This window comes from Gobio gobio (genome assembly GCF_949357685.1).
Source record: "Gobio gobio genome assembly, chromosome: 14".
Classification (NCBI taxonomy): Eukaryota; Metazoa; Chordata; class Actinopteri; order Cypriniformes; family Gobionidae; genus Gobio; species Gobio gobio.
Genome location: NC_137107.1, coordinates 4,857,544 through 4,879,564, shown reverse-complemented (window position 1 = coordinate 4,879,564; position 22,021 = coordinate 4,857,544). Strand labels below are relative to the sequence as shown.

General features: G+C 36.7%; 1 protein-coding gene across 7 annotated transcripts in view; it reads left to right on the top strand.

The window, feature by feature from the left end:
* Positions 1 to 1,652: 1,652 nt before the first annotated feature.
* Positions 1,653 to 22,021, top strand: part of tmlhe (trimethyllysine hydroxylase, epsilon) — a 39,843-nt gene continuing 19,474 nt past the window's right edge. For 6 of the 7 annotated variants that reach the window (XR_013817927.1, XR_013817928.1, XR_013817929.1 and 3 more), the window contains exons 1-3: positions 1,653 to 1,769; positions 1,869 to 2,004; positions 4,184 to 4,360. Coding sequence is in view for 2 of the 7 variants with exons in the window: in XM_079835241.1 (XP_079691367.1) it covers positions 1,875 to 2,004; positions 4,184 to 4,360 (307 nt within the window). In the remaining 5 variants the exon portion in view is untranslated. The remainder of the gene's footprint in view (positions 1,770 to 1,868; positions 2,005 to 4,183; positions 4,361 to 22,021) is intronic. The other variant, XM_079835242.1, reaches the window with a different exon arrangement.

The window sequence follows — 22,021 nt, the reverse complement described above, 5'->3', positions numbered from 1 at the left end:
AGATAGATAAGAAATATTAGATAGAATGGAAGTTTAAGTGAGTCTCAGTGGTTTAGAAATAGTACACAGAATGGCAGTTAATGGAGTCTGATGAGCCTCTCCAACTGTCAAAATTTGAATTTTGTCAGTTGGTGTTTGAACTGTCTTGGCTCATCTGAACATTTCATCAATGAAAGTCAATGGGATTTTTCAGAGATTTGATCGTCAATTTTAGGAAAACCTTAAGTCTGATAGGTTTGAAAAGATATAGCACACTAAGTCAGAACATTCTGAAGGTCTGAACCGAGTTTGGAGTTTGTAGAGTTAAAGCTCTAGCAGGAGATAGAGTTGTACATTTTAGGGTCAGAAGACAATAGGATTTCAGTAAGTTGGCTCTCTCAAGCCAACTTAATTAAACATTATTTGTATAAACTACTTTCACAATAAATGTATGTATGCGCAGCTGTGTTACGAAAACTGCCTTACAACCCCAGTGAGCAAGATAAAGGGGAATATAGTGAGAAAAACTCACGCAAACTTAGAATTCTGGAAAGTTTGTATACGACAAGAGAGGGAGATAAACATTTAGAACTGAAGCAGATGAAATGTTTGGTAGACTTTATCTATTTTTGCCTTGTCTTTTTATTCTCTGAAATGTTGGATCCCAGTTTGAAAACCCCTGTTCTATGCGTTAGTGGTGTGTACTAAGTCTGTCAATCATCAGCGCCACCCTCAGGCTGAATAACGCAATTACATTAGAATTCTGCCCAAAGTGAGTCAATGTGCAGCGATTACAATATAAAGCGTACGGAATGTTAATCATAATAATTATGAGGGGTCCTTTTTTACTTTATAAAAGGCCCATTACCCCAAAAAGTTGGACTGTACATCAATAAATCACAGCATACGGGACGTAGCTTACTTTTGGTCAGTAAACAAAAACCTCTCGGTTTTGTGTTAATCTCTCGGAAATCACGTTATTTACACTCGTAGAACTTATTATTCAATAAATATCGTTAATATAATGTTAGTCAGTCGGTAAAAATTACGTGAGCGCGCATCTTCCGGTGGAAGCGCGTGCTGGAGAAGCGCGTGCAGATCAGAGGCGCGCAGTAACGAAATATACAAATAAACCGCATATAAAAATAAATAAATCTAAAAATAACCTGCAGGAAACGTTCTGAGATCTCTTTAGGTTACAAAAACACAACCAATAGAGAACGTTCTTATTTGGTTCCCCACAAAAACAACCAAAGGGGAACCATCTGGGACCGTGTTTACTAGCTTTCGCGTATTCACGCCACTTCTGCTTTTCGAAAGCGAAAGTACTGGCATTGATAGGCTATTTAAATGCTCTATTACAGATGATAAAGCATATTTTGTACAAGTCACGTGCAAAGGTTTTTACGACATAATGGGTGAATTCAGGGTGATTGGGACACTTTTTCCAAATCATCTCAATGGCAAAGAGTGTCCCAGGGGGGACCCCGTGTACGCGCCACGTATGGCCATGCTCGTTCTGGTGGTGCTGCTCCATCTGCTGAGTATCATGTGGTGCTGGTGGAGTTGCTCGGTAACCTCCTCCAATGGTACTACAGCTCTGTCTCATGAATATGAGGAAAGCCTTCAGCATAGTAGATTTGGCGGATTTGAGCGCGTGCGTGAACGCCTCTGACACACACACACACGGACACGGACACACAATGGCGGGAGTGAAGCTCAAGTTTAATGATTCATGTGAGACCGCATAGTTGAAGTTCACAACCCTCGCAGGAGCTCGAAGTGCGCATGTGAGTTGACTTGACTCGTAGGCTATATTACACTGTAACTATTGTTAACCGAATGCATTTGTTGCTGACTAAAACATTATGTGCTTGTGTGTGTTGCAGGCCACCATGTCCTTAATACGCATATTGAAGAGACTGAGTGTATCTGTGCACTGGAGACAGGGTTTGAGAGGCAGATTACAGCACACTTCTGCTCATTCATCCTCATGCGACTATCAGCTGCTGCCAGACTGCCTAGGTGAGAGAGAGAGAGAGAGACAGACAGAGAGACAGAGAGAGAGAGAGAGACATGTGAAGTGTATCGAGTCTCTGGAGAGTTGCATTTCTTTAGACACTGTGTTATTGATGCTAATTTGACACTTGACCATGCCTTGAACTAACCATGAAAATCCTTGGTTTAACTAAGCTAATGTTAATTTTATCATTCACTAATGCATATTGTTTAATGATAGCTAACATGAACTAGCAACGAGCATTTGTATTTTTATTAAATAAAGACTGTAACACATGTTTTGCTCATTGTTAGTTAGCGATAGTTAATGCAGAGACTAACATTAAAGGCGCAATATCCTCCTGGCACCCAGAAAAAAAAAATGGTTTAGAATTATGTATTTTTTCATGTCAGTACATTGTTTAGAGCATAAGAAATAGATAAAAAAATTATAATATTTTATTCATATGTTATATGTCCTCTGTAGTTGACACCAGGGCTCAGTTGTTTAAAAAATAATATGACATGAAATTGCATGTATAGGCAAAAACCACGGGATTTATTTTTAATTCACCAATACATTTTTAGGTTTCAGGATTTTTTTTAACAAACTTTGTCTAAAGATGATTCTGAACTATGTTATGAAAGATATAACGGAATGCATTGATATACCATTTTACTTTATGCAATATGAGGGTAAAATGGCCATACTTGGATTTTCCCATTCAATACAATGAATCTATACACTGCATCTAATTTGCATATTAATTTGCAACATGTAATGCAAAAAGAAGTGTAATAATGGGAGTAATAATTGCCAACATTTTCATAATAATATCTAATAATTCATAGGAATATTGATATGTAATTTCTTTCCCTATTCACTTGTTGTGTCTCCAAAATGCCCGATAAACATGATTTAACTCCTGGCGTCTCTAAAGTGGACATTTATGATATCAATGCCCTGTTATGTAACAGAAAGTCAAATTTTGATTAGAAACCCCATAACATTTTCCTGAGATTTATAACAAACTATTTGAAAATTAATCCGATTTAAATTATAATGAAAAAATATAATCATATTTCCATAAGAGTGCTAAACATTAATGTCAGCCGTTTTTAAAGACCAAGAAGAAGTTGTTGTCCTGGTGAAACCTCCAAACATGTGGTATTTCTGCAAAACCCCGAATGTGCTCTTTACAGGACATCCAGAATGTGACATGTATGATGTCAGAGAAATTCACTAAAATATAACATCCACTACAGTGGACAAAAGTCTATTCGTTGGTCCCTGGAGGATATGTAAGATTTTTGGATTAAAATATCCAGTTGAACAAAGTTATATATTTAGTTGACTTGTTCTCAATATAATATTGAGCCGTTCGGTACGGCATTCACGGTTCAATACGCGCCTGTGAATTGTCGGTTTTGCATTCATTTTAATTTCTCTCTGAATTGGCTCTGTTTGAGTGTGGCTGTGAGTCTATGCGCTGATATGAGCATACATTCACATCACACATTAGTGGTAGAATTATACTCACGGGACACTAGAGTTATTCACAATCATAAAAGTTCATTATTTGTATGCGTTTTAAAGCCTTGCCGGTTAAACATTTCATTCGCGTACTTATGCATGGTTTTAACATAAGCTTTTCTGAGCGCGAGCAAAGCCTGTCAAACACGTGAAAACTGGACTAAGTAGTCGTGCGCTAATACTGTAAAATACACACAAGGTTAACATAAACACAGTCGGTTATGCCTAAAGTGAAAGTAAAATCGCGTGATACTATATCCACATTATTTACACTGATATACAGCACCGGTCAAACGTTTTGGAAATATTAAGGTTTATTAATGTTTGTGAAAGAAGTCTTTTCTGCTCATCAAAGCTGTGTTTAGCCTATTTGATCAAAAATACAGTAAAAATGTGAATTATACCACTGTAAAGCAGTTGTTTTCTATGTGACTATATATTAAAGTGTAATTTATTCCATTATTACTGATTTTATTGTATTTTGCTCAAATAAATAAGCAGAAGAGACTTCATTAAACATTAAAAAACCTTCATATTTCCAAACTTGACCGGTCCTGTATGTGATGCATTGTCGTTGATTTAGTTGATCAACATCATACATTAAATGCATGCTATCATAAAAGGTAATAAAGCAGTTGTAAACAAGTGTAATGAACTGATATATTTCCCCAGAGCTCAACTATGGTGGTCTTGTGATGCACTTTGACTATGTTTGGCTGAGAGATCACTGCCGCTCAGCTTCATGCTACAACTCAAAAACCAACCAGCGTAATCTGGACACGGCCAGCATCGACCTGAACATCAGGCCTTCCAAGAGCAGGGCGGACGAACACACCCTCTTCCTGACATGTGAGTGCAGATTACATGCTTTAATCATCCTGGAAAGATTCAGCTGAAGTCAGAATCACTTCATTTGAAGTCTGTGCCTGGGAAACGGACGAGTTAAGCAAATTAAATTAACATTTTGCCGTTATTTACTCTCCCTAATGTAGTCAAGCTCCAAAAAGAGATAAAAACCATTGTAAAAGTAGCCCATGTGGCTCATGTGGGAACCTGTTATTCACGGATAATCTTAGAAAGCATGTAACCACTTCAATCAAAGAAGTACAAGACCATTTGCAGCCAATTTAGGCCATTTACTAAAGGAAATATATGTTTTGGAAATATAAGGTACAGCGCCACCTAGAGTCCGATCTCCATAATTTAGAATCATATGTCGCATGTGCTCACCAATTTTTATGAAGTCTTGAGTCTTTGTTTAGGAGTTTAGGCTTTTGCATGCACTTGGCCACGCCCATTCTATAAATGAGCCTATTATAGCCATGCAAATGCTAATTATTGATCTGGAGAGTCCAGAGAATTGTACTGCATTGGTTTTATTCAGATTGAGTGAAAAACCTAGAACTAGTTTGCAAAAGTAGTTTTATTACACAATCGCAAATATTTAATAATGAACGATTTGATCGACATCAATGGTTCTTGAGGCAAAGTTGTTCAGTATGAGGAGATCTATCAAATGATAGGATTATTGTGAGGATGTGTGAAACACCACGTGATTACTGGCTTGAAAATTTCTTTCCAATTTCAAACAGGCCCAGCGAGTTTAGTTCCAATTGGCCTCCGTTAACCTTGTCTGATAGCTGCTTAAATTTAATTGGCCGATGGCAGCCATGTTTTTTGAGATACGCCAATGTCCTCATAGACAATCATGGCACTTTGGACAAAGACAGTGCATGCCAATTTTCAAGTCAATCAGACTAACGCTGAAATATAGTCATTTTCATGTTTTTTTGTTTTGTTATAGCGCCACCAAGTGGCCAGTCGCCGCATCCTTTTTCACACGATCACAGAGTGAGCTCTTACATATGTGCACCAAGTTTGGTGAAAATATCTCACTCTGTTCATGAGTAATAGCCATTTTAGTAAAAGTGGCTCCTCCCACTTTGAACGTTTTGGCGGCCCTTAGGGACCGTGAACCGAAATTTCAGGGTTTTTTTGTTTATAATTATGACGATCAGACTCCACAGAATCTTGCTACAGTGGTTTGGTTCTGATCGGGCCTAAAACCTAGGACTAGTTTGCCAAAGTAGGTTTTTCAAAAAATCCCAATATATAAGACACTTGAGCCTACGCCTAATGCTGCATTCACACCAAGCGCGAATAGAGCGTCAAAATCGCGTCTACCGCGTCTAGTTTCACGCGCAAACATTTTGAATGCATTCGCACGTCCGCGGCGAATTGGACGCGCGTAGAAATCGAGCGTTGGAAATTGACGCTCTTCTCTTTGAAAACTTCTCTTTGTCCTCAGTCAAAACGATTTGGCAGACAACAAATTATAGATTCATGAGAGCAAAGATCGGCCGTTAGATCTACACAAGACGAACCACTACAGGACATCAGAGCCAGACGGCAGACGGCAGAAGGACTGGCCGAGGAAAGGTTGTTCTCGCCGGGGTTATGAGCGGTGATTGCCCGGTGATTGCCTGGATCTCACAACTCCAAAAACACAAGATAATTTTTTTAAATAGGCGCTCTCTTTATAAATAAACCACAGATTTGAGCTTTAAACAACTACATTCTCACATGAAAAAGTCTTAAAACTACATTTTGTGACACAATAGTTCTATTTTTAATTTATGCAGGGTTTCTCAACACATCACTTCACCACGTGACAGCAGCGAGCAGGCTCCTGATTGGTTAACGCGGCGCGAATTGACGCCAAAGTTCAAATTTTTCAACTCGGGCGTCAGACGCGAATTCGCTTCAAACGCGTGAATGCACAAAAGCACCATACGCGTGTAACCTCCAGATGCGCGTCAACGCGCCTTTCCATTGACTTATCATTGAAATCACTCGCACCAGATGCTCTATTCGCGTTTGGTGTGAACGCAGCATAACGGTTTGGGAGTTATGAGCCATTTCATAACTCCTGTTGTAGCGCCCCCGTCAGGCCGATCGGGGCAAGCTTTGGTGATATTGTAGGCGGTGTGAGTACTACCAGCCCTCAAAGTTTCAAGCCCCCATGACTTACGGTTTGCTCTGCCCGATCAGTTTTAGAGGAGAATGTTGATCCTTGAATGATGAATGAACCCAAGACCAAAAAGGAGGTTAGACAGTTCCTGGGGCTGGCGGGTTATTACAGAAGGTTTGTGCCTAATTAGTCGGACCTCCTTGAATCACTGAAATGAATGAATGAAATGATGATGATGTTGATCCTTGGGAAATTTAACAATTACAATAAGAGTTACAGCGCTACGCTCTTCAACCCCTAATGATGGCGTTTCTGTTTTTGGTTATTCAACCCTTTTGGATTGAGATTGGATCTCAGATGTCTCATTGGTTGTTGTCACACATTTATTCATTCCCTGTCCCTCATTTCCTGCTAAACATCCTGGTTTTTAAAACCAAACAAAATTGGATTAAAAATGCCACGTGCACTGTTTTACGTGAGATTTCTCAATATTGGGAAAGGAAGATAAACCGCCTTGACCTGTGTCTTCATGTTTCAGTCCTCTCCTCAGAGTCTTATTGTGCTCTGATAAGTTTTACACTCTTCCAAAACAAAGATGGATATCTGTTTCCTGAGTAAAGATAAGGCCCTGCGAGAGACGGACAGAACTTTGACTCTTACGAAACGCAGCAGACGGACCATCTGTGAGATTTGCTTTATGTTATTGCAGCCAGTTACATAGTAACAGCTTTCCACACTTTCTCATGACTTTACTGTGTGGGATACTTTGGCCCAGGATTGTCAATCAACTGGTGAAATATTTAATGTGAAGAACTTACACAATACGATGTGAACCGCCGAGTACCCTGACATTAGCTGTTTATCATTAGTCGAAGTAAAATCAAAACGGGCCCATTTGACTTCCTTAATACATTAATATAATCATAATATCCCAATTCAGTTCACATTATAGCAAAGGAAAAAAAGATTTGTCTTCATCAAAATTGCAATAACTTCTTTCCTTTACGCCTTTGAACACATAAAAAACACTTTCCCAGAGTCCGGACTCAGTCATAACATCTATTTGGACCGTAATGAATTGTTTCTCATGGGGTTGTAAGGCATTTTCAGCAATTAGTCTGTGATTTTATTGCCATCTGAATCTAGAATGTCAGTGTTTTTCTCCCCTTTGCCCGTGTAAAAATTCCCAGCCGAATGACCTACTGTTTTTAGACAAACTCAAAGGTCGTGTGGTCATTTAATTTCCATCCTAATCAAGTGAGATCGCTTCAAAACTCACTGTTTAAATCCCTTTTGACCACTGCCAACAATCTGTAATTTACATACATTTTAAAGATGGACACCTTCATTACCCCACATGGAAATAATCAATATGAACATATAGGTTTTAATATAGGTTTTTAATATATGTGACAAATATAAAATTGGCCGTTTTCCTATATTATATGTACATATATGTGTACATATATACACGTGCATACATATACCTACAGTGCCCTCCACAATTATTGGCACCTCTGTTTAAGATGTGATCGTGGACTTCTAAAATTTTTTTATTAAACAATATAGAACCCAAATGCAAAAAAAGAGAAAAATCCAACCTTTCATTTAAGTACATTACTTTGGTGGTAAAAAAATAACACATTTAGAACAAAAAAAACCCTTGAAATCATGTGTCCCACAATTATTGGCACCCCTGATGTTAATACTTTGTACAACCCCCTTTTGCCAACAAGACAGCACTTCATCTCCTCCTATAACATTTCACAAGATTGGAGAACACCGAGAGAGGGATCTTTGACCATTCTTCTTTGCACAATCTTTCTATATCATCCAGTGTCCTGGGTCCTCTCTTATGCACTCTCCTCTTTAGCTCGCCGCACAGGTTTTCCATTGGGTTGAGGTCTGGGGACTGAGATGGCCATGGGAGGACCTTGAGTTTGTGACTGCTGAACCATTTTTGTGCAGATTTTGCCGCATGTTTTGGATCATTATCCTGCTGAAAGACCCAATGACGACCCATCTTCAGCTTTCTGGCAGAGGCCATCAGGTTTTTATTTAAAATGTCCTGGTAGTGCAAAGCGTTCATAATGCCATGCACCCTAACAAGGTTCCCAGGGCCTTTGGAAGAGAAACAGGCCACCATACTTCACGAGGTGCTTTTCGGCATACTCATCTTTTGTTTTACGCCAGACCCACTTAGAGTGTTTGTTGCCAAAAAGCTCAATCTTAGTCTCATCTGACCAAAGCACACAATCCCAGTTGAAGTCCCAGTACCACTTAGCAAACTCCAGACGTTTGCGTTTGTGAGTGTTAGTGAGAAAAGGCTTTTTTCTTGCACGACTCCCAAACAGCTTGTTGGCATGTAGAGAGCGTCTAATGGTTGTTTTGGAGACTTTTACCCCTTTTCCACCAAGGCAGTGCTAGAGCTAATTCAGAGCCAGAGCTAGTCCCAGTTCATAGTTGGTTCGACTGAGGAGCTTTCTAAGAACCGTTTGTTTTTCCACATGCTGAGAGAGAGCCACAACAGAGCCATGTCTTACTTCACTGTATACGTCTCATCTTTCTCAGCAACGCTAGCGAGGCAGCGGCAGTGTTGCCAAGTCTGTGGTTTTGCCGCGGGCTGTTTTTTCATGTCTGCGGGATGAAGCGACCCCAATTATGTGATATTTAGCCCCAGGAATGCGAATATTAGTAGGCAACCATGCCAAAAAACACATATTTTACCCCCAAATGTGATTTTTACTCAAGTTTGACGAGGGTCATCTGTCAGTCAACCCATCAGTCACATCAAGTGCAGTCTGCAGACACACTGACAAATTCAGGAGCAGTTATCTTTGTTTATACAATCTGGAAGCTCAGAATTACTATGGTAATAGCATGTTTTACACAGTTTATACAGATAAGTTAATCGCTGTTCTTATACGCGCTGACACACACACACAGACGCCCTGAAGCCAGATCACTTTCACTTGCGTCCTCACAAAACTGTCAATTGTATGTGTTTTAAGGCCTGCCCGTTTGAACATTGAAGCGGTTTTAGACTATCAGATGTGTATTATGTTGAACTAATGCCTGATATATTGTGACACATGAACACTCAGACAGAAGCTCGCAGCTCATGTGAAGATCGCACGCAGAAACTCAATGTCAACGCTGCTTTGATTTATCGCTAAAGTAGCTTAGAAACTCAACCGCTTTTGAAGTAAGTACACATCACAGCTTCATAATAGAGACGGCTAATTCACACACACAATCACTCTCTCATTAATGCATTCAGATAAATGTAATATAGGCCCACTGTGCTAATTTATCTGTAGGCTATATGATGTACAACAAACAGAAATCTGCCCCATAGACAATAACTGCTGAAAGTGAGCCGTATCCTTCAAGTATTTTAAAATCACAAAGAAATGCACTTTCATTAGAAAAAAATATCCCACCTAAGTAAACCTTATCAGTAAACTATGAGAAAAAAGCACCAAAAAAAAGAGCAAAATAAATGTTATTGAAGTAAAATGTTCAATTAATCAAGGTTTTGATTTTAGATTGAATCATTACAGCCCTAGTTTTAATCCTGTCTGAATGTCAAGTCTGTTGCTGCGTCCCAATTTGCCCGCTTATGCTACGAGCTAAAAGTATGTACTCTTTTTGTGAAGAAAAGGTAGATGAGAAGAGTATGCAAGCTTTGGGACGCACTACTTCATCATTTTTAACGGACAGCTCTGTTGCTTAGTTAAGCCCTATCCGGACGGTCATTGTTTCCCGTGGGGTCATGAGGTATTTTCATCATTGACAGGGGCTAGTCTGTGATTTTATTGCCATCTGTATCCAGAATGTCAGTGTTTTTCTCCCACCACCCGAATGACCTACAGTTTTTAGACAAACACCAAGGACGTGTGGTGAGTTATTGTCGTCCGAATCCACATCTCTGAGTTGTCAAGAATATATCACTTCAGAATTCACTGTATATCCTTTTTGACCCCTGCAGAGCACCGTACGGTTGCGCTTCGCTGTCATTTGGATGCTTTTTAAACATCTAGACTTTTATTACTGAAATGCTGGCAAGTATTTACAAGAGCAAGATATTCAATCACCGCTCAAACAATAAAAAGAAGAAAAGCACGTAAACATTTGAAATGGGCCGTTATTACAGCAGTGATTATATCTGTTAACCCTCTGGGGTTCTTCATTTATGGGTCAAAAATGACCCGGAGGTCGGGATTAAGATAAAAAAGATTTGAGTAAAATCAATTAAATATATTTTTGTTCAATAATATTTTTTCTTTTCGTTTTTGGTGTTTTGAGATAATTTTATGATTTATAATTAATATTTATGCAATAATTATGACCCATTTTTTTCCATTGAATATAGTAAAAAATTTATATATATTTTAATTTTAATTTTATTTTTTATTAAAGCTGTATTTCATTTTAGAGTCAAGCCTAGGCCTCATGAAAGCAATTTTTTAAATGAGATCGGTGCCATCTGGTGGACACATTGAGCATTTTTATCACGCAATAGCACATCTTTACCACTATAGTGGATCTTGCGTTTTATAACATTTTTAAAAAAATCGTTGCTTCATCGGAATGGTCTGAAACTTGGTGACTTTATTGGTACTTGGTATCAGTGGCGCAAAAAGTGGGTATGCGCTATATGCGGCGCATAGGGGCGCAGCACCTTGGGGGCGCCAAAACGATGTTGTGAAATTTTTTTTGTGGTATTTTCTATATGTAGCTGCTATTGTGCGTTTCTAAATAATTTCTGTATTTCCTCAATATTATATAACATTTTAGAGGACTAACAGGCTAGAGTAGGCGCCCTCATAAGATTCCATAATTTCGGTGGCAAGCTAAAGTGTTCATATACGCTTGGGCAGGCATCTGATTGCGCACTGACACGTCAAAAGCGTGCGATTTGACACCAAAACGCGCGTCCTTACCACAAAAATGTGCGTTCTTATAAGGTGCGCTTTGGGGTCAAGGAAAACGCGTTTCCGATGCGGGTTTTATATCAAAGCTCACGTCCTCGACGCGTGTTATGCTATTTAAAAAACCGACGCAGGTTTTCCGTGACCACCGAGCGCACGTTAAGAACGCGCGTTTATATGGTAAATCGAGGACGCGCGCTATGAGTCTGACAAAACGCACACTTTTAACGTGTAGGCTAAACAGGTAAACCAAACAGGCTGTGCAAACTTGTGTTTGAAGTATCCAAACAGACTAAAGAACGTGCTCTTTCCTTGGTGTTCTCAAAATTGCATGCTTACTTTTTAGGGCACACCTCTTATAAAGTTAAATTACATATTGTTGACCATCTTTTTAAGTAATTACACAATTTACCACGATACACTATGGCTGTTATAAGAATGAAATGAAATCAGTATCAACAAAATCCATCTTACCATTTATCAAAATCCACTTACACTGTAATTACAATTGCCTAAATAATGTCATGAGATTTTTAGATTTATGTTCTAAATATAATATTTTAATTATAGAAATATAAAATTATTCCAGTAAATAATTTTACATTAACTGCCAGTATATTTGGCGGCGGCGTGAGTGGATTCTAGAATCATTCAACTGTTCTAACCGACTGTTCAAAAACGGTGAATTATTCGAGAACGAAACCTTGTTTGAATCTATTTTTGTTGGAAAGCAAAACTGTAAAAACTTGTGCGCGTCAACTTGTTCAGACTTGTCTGGTGCATGTGCAGAGAGTTTTCATCTCAGCAGCTCCAGTAACAGAGTTATACGGAGTTTTCCTGGCTTGTTTATTCCTCAAAAGTCTGTTTTTCCTTGTGTGGTATTTCTGTGCGTTAATAACTCCGTAAGTAATAATAGTTATTGTCATTGTAGATGTGTTTCAGAGTGTGTCATCGCGTAATTCAGTTGATGTCACCGCAGAAGTATTTTTGTGTCAACATACAATCGCGTAATGCTCACCTATTTGAATAATCATTCAGTTATTTTGTTATCAACAATGTTTATTCGTTTATAGAAAATATTTGCTTGTAATGTATGTTGATGGAAATATTTATCAGGTCTGATCGGCATATTAACAATTGTTACACAGAGCGCACTGCAGTGCTAAAGCGGCGCACACACTTTTGTAATCCGACACCGCTTGTTAGCAGCAGCAGCTCCGCTCCTTTTAATGCAGCTGCATTTAGCGCCTATATATGGTACAATAAGCTCTGGTTTACGGTTACATTATACAAATGTAACTTATAAGTATAGTTATACAGTTCTTAACTGTGTATCTTCTGTCATGTCATTATCATGTATATTTACCATCCTTATTTGTTCTCTCACAGAAACCACATTTATGTACATATTCACGCAAACCTGTTTATGCCTTGCAATTGGATGACTGAATAAACATTACTATCATCAAAGTTCACTCTGGATTAGCTGCAGTTCTTTCTAGCCGAATAATTAGGCCAGTTGAGTTCCAACCATCCCACTGCGCACAGAATATCCCACAGGCACCGTGTCGAATGTGGACGAGGTCGAGCTGGAAGCCATGTTAATCTTGGACTAAATCGGCCACCGTAGGAGTTAAAACGAAATCGGAATTGAGAGGAACAGAAACTAAAAGTCACTGGATGGTCATATACAAGTTCACCACTAGATGGGGGAAAATATCACACAGTGTAGCTTTAACTCATAATTTCCTTTTTAATTACTTTCAAACGAATGTTTATTTTTATGTTCGTTATTAGCCTATTAATAACTATTTGCGCCAAAATTGTTGCTGCATACCCCTCTGGCACTGGGTATTTGCGTCCCTGCTTGGTATATGAACACTTTGGGGACAGGATTTGAAAAGTCTAAGTGGTCGTAAAAAAATAGTCACACTCAGGACCTTCGGGTCAAAAATGACCCCCATAGGAAATGAATGGGAAATTGGCAAAAATATGAAAATACAGAGTTTTTTTTGTGCATACAATCTACAAATCAGCCAGGATGCAGAAAAAAGGACTCAACAGTGAAGGGGTGAATCTCTAAAACATCAAGAGTGCAAAACAGACAAAACAACTCACACACACACACACTTATACACACAAAAACACACGCACACACAAATGAACGCGTGCCATTCCAAAAGCTAATTGTGTTTTTGTGTGTGTGTGTGTGTGTGTGTGTGTGTGAGAGTTTTTTTTTGTCTGTTTTGCACTCTTGATGTTTTAGAGATTCACAAATTACTTGAAATTAAATAAATGCTAACTGAAATTTTAAAAATAAATACAATTATTTGAAGCTTTAGCTTAACCTGATATGGCCTACTAACTAAAAACGAAATACAAAGTTATAAAAAACTATATAGATGTTTTTAAAAAAACAAACAAAAAAGTGAATTGCTCTCTCTTTCGTGTATTTTTAATGTCAAAAACAAAATTATGTCAAAATGTCAAGTGACAGTTATGTAATGCTTAAATGCTTAATGTATTACAATTTACCTAAACTCATTAGATTTTAGGAGACTAAATCTATTATAGATTTAAAATCTTATGATATTTAGTTGACTAAAACTAGAAACAATTCAGGTGATTAAAATATGACTAAAACTGAATGGCATTTTAGTCAAAAGACTATGAATAAAACTAAATCAAAATATGCTGTCAATATTAACACTGACTCGCACATGCGTCTTGTTTGTAGTTTTTTTTACACTTTTTATCCGCATTTGTAGTTCTAATCGAATCCTCATCCATCTCGCAATGGGGGCAATATCAGCCTTTAGAGTGTGTGTCGGAAATAGTAGCCCATCCGGGAATCTTTGCAATACACTTTTCAACATACTACGATTTGGGACATACTAATTCTAGTTTTGAATACTATTTAGGACGGATAGTGTGCGAATTGCGCATGTGTTTTTCTCACTGAAACCTCTGTTAAAATGCCAGAGGAAATGACCTGCTGTTCTTCGGCTCACTGGTCCTGTGGGAAATCTAATGTGTTTTTGACTAACCTGAGCTACCGTTTGGACACTATCGGTTGAATAAGTAATACAATAAAATAAATTAAGGAGAGCTAAATCACAGGGAAACTGTGACTGTCTTAGATTTCTCTGGTCATGGAGTCCAGTCCGAATCTGTATATAAAATCCCAGTCATTGGGTGATGAGAATTGTAACTCAACATCATTTTAAAAAATCCAATCCCAAAAGTGCTTTGAAAATGCCCAGACCTGTATGACTTTCTTTCTTTAGTGGAACATAAAGATATGTTGAGAAATGTCATTGAATGGAAGTCATTGGGCCCCAATACTATTTGCTTTCCAACATAATTCAAAATCTTATTTTGTGTTACACTGGTGAAAGTCATACAGGTTTGGAACTACACAAGATTTTTTTTGGTGAACTGTCCCTTTAAATCCCCCTTTAAAAACACAAACTTGTCTGGATGGTTGGATTAGGGAGAGGATCCAGACCTCTGGCATTACAATCCATGTATGCTAAATATGATCTAGTTACATATGCGGAAGGTCATTGAACAAATTAAATGATTCAGTTTTGCAGTATGTTAGTAAGACAATGTGTAAACTTTTAAGGATAATGATTATTTAGCAGTTTTTGAAGTCCCCCATTAGAGGGTCAGTTTCTGGCTAATATTGCCTGTGTTTTGCAGTCATATGTTGATTTAAAGTCTTTTGAAATCCTGAAAGTTGTTTCTTTCTTCTGCTGAACACGAAAGAAGATATTTTGAAGAATGTTGGTGATCAAACAGTTGATAGGCCACATTGACTTCCATTGTATTTGTTTTCCTACTCTGGAAGTCGATGGGTGTTTTGATTACTGACATTCTTCACAATATCTTCTTTTTTCTTCATATTTTCATAATATATGCAGGCATCATTTTTTTAATTTGCAGCCAATTCCAATAAAAGTTAAGCCTAATTTGTGGAGAAAGCAGAAAGGATGAGCTTGTCATTTCATAAAAGCCCTTAACATGAATTCCCCTGTGAAACGTGTGTTGTAAAGCTGTTTAAATAATCATTTTTACAGTTACAGTTCAGGGTTTATAGTGTTGTGTTGTCATGCAATGAAGTTGTAAAATTGGATAGAACATTACATAGAAAAGGTTAGTAAGCGATTTCACTCCCTTCTATTGTAAGTGCCTCTGTGACCCAGCTTTTTGCTTTTTGAAATGAAAACTAGTGCAAGTGGAAATGTATTTTTGTAGTAATCAACATTATGCCACAAATGTTGTCAAGCTCAACTTGTACTGAACTCTGAATGTCCCTTTGAAGGTTCAGATACACTGTAAACCCCAATAAGTTGGCCAAACTCAAAAAATCAGTAATCATTTATCACATTTTTAAAGTTAAGTAGAGTTTAAGTAAGCAGAACTTGTAGATTTTTATTTTGCACTCATGCATTTTAATTGCTCTTAACTTGAAATATTTGAGTAAGCTTATTCACACCCTAACGCTCAAAATAATGAATTGGTTTGAGTAGAGACAACTCAAATTTCCAAACCAATAGTTCCAGCATTGAGCCCCATTCATTTCAGTGCATCTCAAGCACACTCACTAGCAAATTGATGAAATTACTGCATATTTTGTGATTTTATTTCATTAGTTGACCTCTCAGGAATTTTACTAGAAGTGGTATTTTATGAAGCGCGTTATAGTTAATGTTTATTGTTGTATAATAGATGGTTAGACTCTAACTGCAGTACACTGTAAAACCCGATAAGTTCAGAATACTCAAAATTTTTGTAGACACCGATTACCTCAAAACATTTAATTAAACCAACTAAAAAATTTTAAGTAAACAATATTTATAAATTATAATTAATTAATCTATAGATAACGTGAGCAGCACTGCAACAGCTACTATATCCAGATGCTATCAGTCATATTTCAACAGTTTTTAGTGTCTAAAAAAGAGACTTCTGACTTCTGTTGAGACTTCTGTCGAAAAAAGCGTTTCTATGAAGTCAGCTAATTCAAGGAATGATGTATAACGCCTATGAATAATGAATATGAATAACGCCTGGATAAAAGAGTTGAACTAAATTGGTTGCCCTGTTTTTTTTAAACACTATAAAACTTCTTTCTTGGGTTAAATTCTGTATATGCTAGAATCATTCATTTATATTCACCTGGTGTGTATCGAGTATCATAAAAATAACATTCAGATGTTAACAACATTTAAATTGTAAAAGAAATGACCACTATAACCAGTAGATGGAGGAAGAGGAACACTTAGCTTGGCTCATTAGCCATTTTTGAATGAATTTTTATAGATCATCAAATCACTAATATAACATTAAAATGTCTATTTTTGTTACTTTATTTGTACTTAAGTGTTAAATATAAAGGCTAATTGTGGGGAAAATCATAAAGTCTCATGAAAAACAAAAACTTAAACTACACAATAAATCTTTATTTAAATCGTCTCTGTGCTTTGTTTGTTATAATGAGAGGATTTGTAGATAATGGGAAGATTTGTGTAAAACATAAACTTGCACTAAAATTCATTCAGCGTTTTGAGACTATAAAACTTGTTTTGATGGATATGGATTCTCATTCCTGCTAAATTAAACATATGACTGGTCATTATTTTCAACAGATGTGACCATGATAGGCTCACATGACCCAAATAAAATAACCAGATCACTCCAAAAAAAAACATTAACGTTATCTCTTCTTTATCTCTCCCCAGAATATGCTACTGTAAAGCCTAGTCGAAGTCGATGCACATATTGCGTTAATATTTTCCAGAAATTGCTTCAAATATAGTGAAACTGCTGTCTGTCCTGTCCTTTTTCTTTTGAGTTCTCAAAACCGACACATTTGAAGTCGTCTGAATTGTTTCATTGATTTGAGTTTTATGAACTTGTTTCTTTTAATTTAGACTAGCTTAAATTGAACTGAAACTGGACTGGGATTTATATTTCCCAGCATGCGTTGGTTGCCATGACACTCAAAGGGAAGAGAAAATGCCAAAATTAAGTGTTATATTATGTTTTTGTGCAAGACTAATGTTAAGTTGGAGATTAGTCGTATTTAATGTTTTGTTATGCTAGTTTATAAGAGAGTTGTGGTAACAGTTTAGTGAAGAATGAAGACAAAGAGGAAGGAGTGTAATTTACTGAAGAATAGTTTGCGTCAGCTTCAGGTTTCACAAGGACATCGTTGGCCTCGCTCCCTCTCTCCATCTTCTCTCTCTAATACATACAATTTCTCAACAATTATCAGTTACAGTTATACTCTTTTCAAGGTCTAGCCACGTCATTGGATGATTCTGATTGGCTCAGAGCAAATGGACAGTCATGGTATATTTCCACGCATTGTCAGTTAATCAGATGCACGTGTCCATAGATCACTTGTTGACGCTTTCACCCCAGAATTAGGCCCAGTGACCCTTCCAGGCGCCAGCATGTCCAGAACAACATCCTCTCACTCTCACTGGAAAGCCCGTTTTACACCTTCAATGCTGATCTGTAACACAGAATATTACACAGATACTAACCCGAAAGTTCCCCGAAACATACAGATATTATGTGCTTTCTCTCAGTGAGAGGTACAGACAGTATTCACTTATTCTCTAAAGCAATATAAATGAAAGCGGAACAATTATTCTGTAAATTGGGTGAGGTCACAAATGGTTTGACCCCCCTTCTGGAACCCCTGAGGTCAGCTACAACACCTGTTAAAAAGACTTCTGTTGAACTCTTTAGTGTTTCAGTAAAAGGAAATAACAGAAGAACAAGCCCTGTTACTGCACTCCCGTCAGGTTAGGGGTGTGTGACGCCTCCAAAACCCCAAAACACGACAACATGTTCTGAAATCAAGTGTTAACCCTTAATCGTCCCTCAAGTGGGTTTACGTTTGAGTCCTTTGGGGTCAGATAGACCCCAAACTTTTACAGAGCGATTGCATAAGGAAATATAAATTTTTTACATGGAAAACTATATATCATTTTTTTTATTTACTTCTCAACTATACATTTAAGCTGTGTTTTTGTGGGTATTTGGTAGTTTTTTACCTATTTACTGCACAAATACTTAACTATGTCATAAATTGGCTCATTAAAAATAATTTTTTTATGAAAAAATCACTTGAATGATGATCTTAAATAAATATAAATAGTTTTTGGACATTGCTCTATGTGTTAGGGATAGAATACCGCCATCTGTAGGTTTGTGGACCATGGATCATTTTGCTTGTTCCATATTGCATTTGTGCTGTATTAGTACTTCATTTATGTATGAAAATCTTTCAGATTTGTTCCAGTTTTGTTGATTTTATTTGCCAATTTCAATAAAAATACTCTCTGTTGCAGTCACACACATGTGTGTGTTTGTGTGTGTGTGTGTGTGTGTACGTGTGTGTGTGTATGAGATAGAAAGTTCGTTCTACTTTGTGTTTATGCTCTAGGACCAGATCTTGATATAAATGTAGACATTTTCAGATTTATACTGGGTTTAGTTAATTTTTTTTGACAAAAAAAGTGGAAAAAAAAATATTTTTTACACTTTCCCATTCATTTTCAATGTGGGGTCAATCTGACCCCGAGGGACTTAAACGGTAAACAATTTTTTACACACCTTTAGAACAACCAAATCAAGCCCAGATTTTTTGTGCATGTTTAGATAGATTATTTAGGAAAAGTCACAGAGTCTCATGGCCCTGAGATGAAGGGAACACTTTTAAAAAATGGAGGAAAAGTCCAGTGGGGTCAGCTGGAGCCCAAGGGCCGATTAAGGGTTAATCCCTAGGACAGACCCTCAGTCACTCCTCAGAGGCCAAACACACACTTTAGAAAACATAGAGGAAGACCCAACAATCATTGGTCCTATTGATTTAGTAATATCTTAACTGGAAAGAATCATCAGAAATCATCATAATAAATATTGATTTAAGGCTTTGATTATGAATTTAGTTAGGCTATATAGATATAGGTCTATTGAAGCGGCAGTGGATTTCAGAATCCACCCTTCAAGAGTTTCTGATATGTTGTTTTTCTGTAGGGTTTCCATCATGTGACGAAGAGCATGAGGTTGTTTTAAGAACATATATTTGTTAAATGTGTTATATTGCTGTCCTCATTCAGCAAGTGCTAATGCTATCAGAGCATTGTGTCACCAAATAACAAGGTGTCTTTTATTGAATTAGCTAAAGCTAGCCAAGTTTTAACTACTAAAAATGTGAGATTACATGATATTTTAAAGTTAAATCGATGTATGAATTGGCTTACTCAAATATTTCAAGTTCAGAGCAATTCAAATGTATGAGTACAAAATATAAATCTGCAAGTTCTGCTTACTTAAACTTTACATTTCTTAACCCCACTTTTTGAGAATACACATGAAAATGCAAATCCAAACTTAAAGGGCTTTAATTCAAGAATGCTTTGGAATAAAGACCTAAGTTTGGTCTTGTTTTATAGCAGACACTCGGCAGATTATTGCTAAAGTGAAAGCAATAAAAATTAAAAATACTGTACTAAATATTTTTTATTTTATATAAAATATATATTTTACAAAAAAATGTTTTATCTAAAATTGCTATAAAATCAAAGCCATATGTCTAACCAAGTTGAGTTCCAAATTTTAAGTTGATATCACAAAAATGAAAGTCCCCATGAGATTTTGTTTAGGCGCTGTACCAAAAATAGCCACCGGGTGTCATCCACTTTCCATTGATTGTTTTTTGATGCATTTTCCTGTAAATTTCTGTCCAAATGTCACTTCCATCACAAATGTCATCACCAAATATGGAACCTTGAGACTCAGACCTTCCAGAAGATATGCGTTTTGTCAAGATTAGAAAAGATTTTGATTATAAAGTAGTTAAAATAAATGTTGTAATATGAAACATGACACCGCCCACTAGGGGGAGCAGCCGGCTAGAAGAATTTAAAGTACCATTTCCATGCTAACGCAACGTCCAATTTCATAACGGTTTTCACAGGATGAATTTTGAGTTCGTAAGCTTTCGAATGATACCTAATATATGATAATTGTGAAAATATATGATACGAAAAAAAGGCGATCAAAAAAAGATGATAGTTAAGCTGTTAACTTCTCAACGGATTGCCTCAATTTCTTTGAGTTTTGCTAACTTATTTGGGTTTATATTGTAGCTTTGACTAGCTAATTCAATAAATGCTACCTTGCTAATTGGTTACACAATGCTCTGATAGCATTAGCACAGCACTTGCTGAATGAGGACAGCAATATAACACATTTATCATATATCTGTTCTCAAACTAAACTCATGCTCTTCGTCACATGATGGAAACCCTACAGAAACCAACATAACAGAAACTCTTCTAAACTAGCAGAACAAAACATGTTTTTGTTTTATGTATCACTACTTAATCTCCTGCTTAACATTAATCTTGCACGAAAACATAATATAACACTTAAATTAGGCATTTACGGTACCTTTCCAGTGTCATGGCAAAGCATGCTGGGAAATAGAAATCCCAGTCCAGTTTCAATTAAATTTAAGTTGGATAAAAAAGTTAAATCGATGTATGAATTGGCTTACTCAAATATTTCAAGTTCAGAGCAATTAAAATGTATGAGTACAAAATTTAAATCTGCAAGTTCTGCATAACTTTAAATTTGAGGGAACTGATTGCCTCAATTTCTTTGAGTTTTGCTAACTTATTCGGGTTTAAAGTGTAGCTTTAGTGCTGGACGGTATACCGGTTCAATAAGTTATTGCTGATCAATTTTTGTTGGAAAAATAAACACCACCATCTTAGAAAATCTGTATTAGCTGGGAAGAAATCTGAAGGAGGATTTGAAATATTGGATTATGTAGATATAAATAATACTTTCAAGATTAATTGGATCAAAAAGACTCAATTTGGTTTTTTATTCCCCATAATGTCTTTAAGAAAGTGGGTGGTCTTAATTTTCTTTTAACCTGCAATTTTTCACCTACTAAATTACCCTTAAAATTGTCTAAATGTCATGGGCAAGCTCTCTTGGCCTGGAAACTTTGCTTTGTACATAATTTTTATCCCCATAGAATGAACATTTGGAATAACGAATTGATTACAATTAGAGGCAAAAGTATTTTTATGGAGAAATGGTTGGATTATGGAGTAAATGACCTAAGTGATATGTTTGATTCAACACACAAAATCTATTCTTATGATTCTTTCTTGGTTAAGTTTAATTTTCCTGTAAAATATAAAGATTTTATTACAGTAATCAAAGCTATCCCTTCTGGACTTATTCATTTGATGAGCAGCCATCTGTCCTATTATAAAGTTGATAACAAAGACTGTGATTTCCTTATAAAGGGTAAAAATATATTGGATAAAAAATGCACTAACAAGGATATTAGACAAGTTTTTTATGAAAAATTTATTGGAATTCTGTTCTAAAGGAAGTTAATTGGAAAAAGATCACAATGCTCTGATAGCATTAGCATAGCACTTGCTGAATGAGGACAGCAATATAACACATTTATCAAACTAAACTCATGCTCTTCGTCACATGATGGAAACCCTACAAAAAACAACATAACAAACTCTTCAAAACTAGCAGAACAAAACA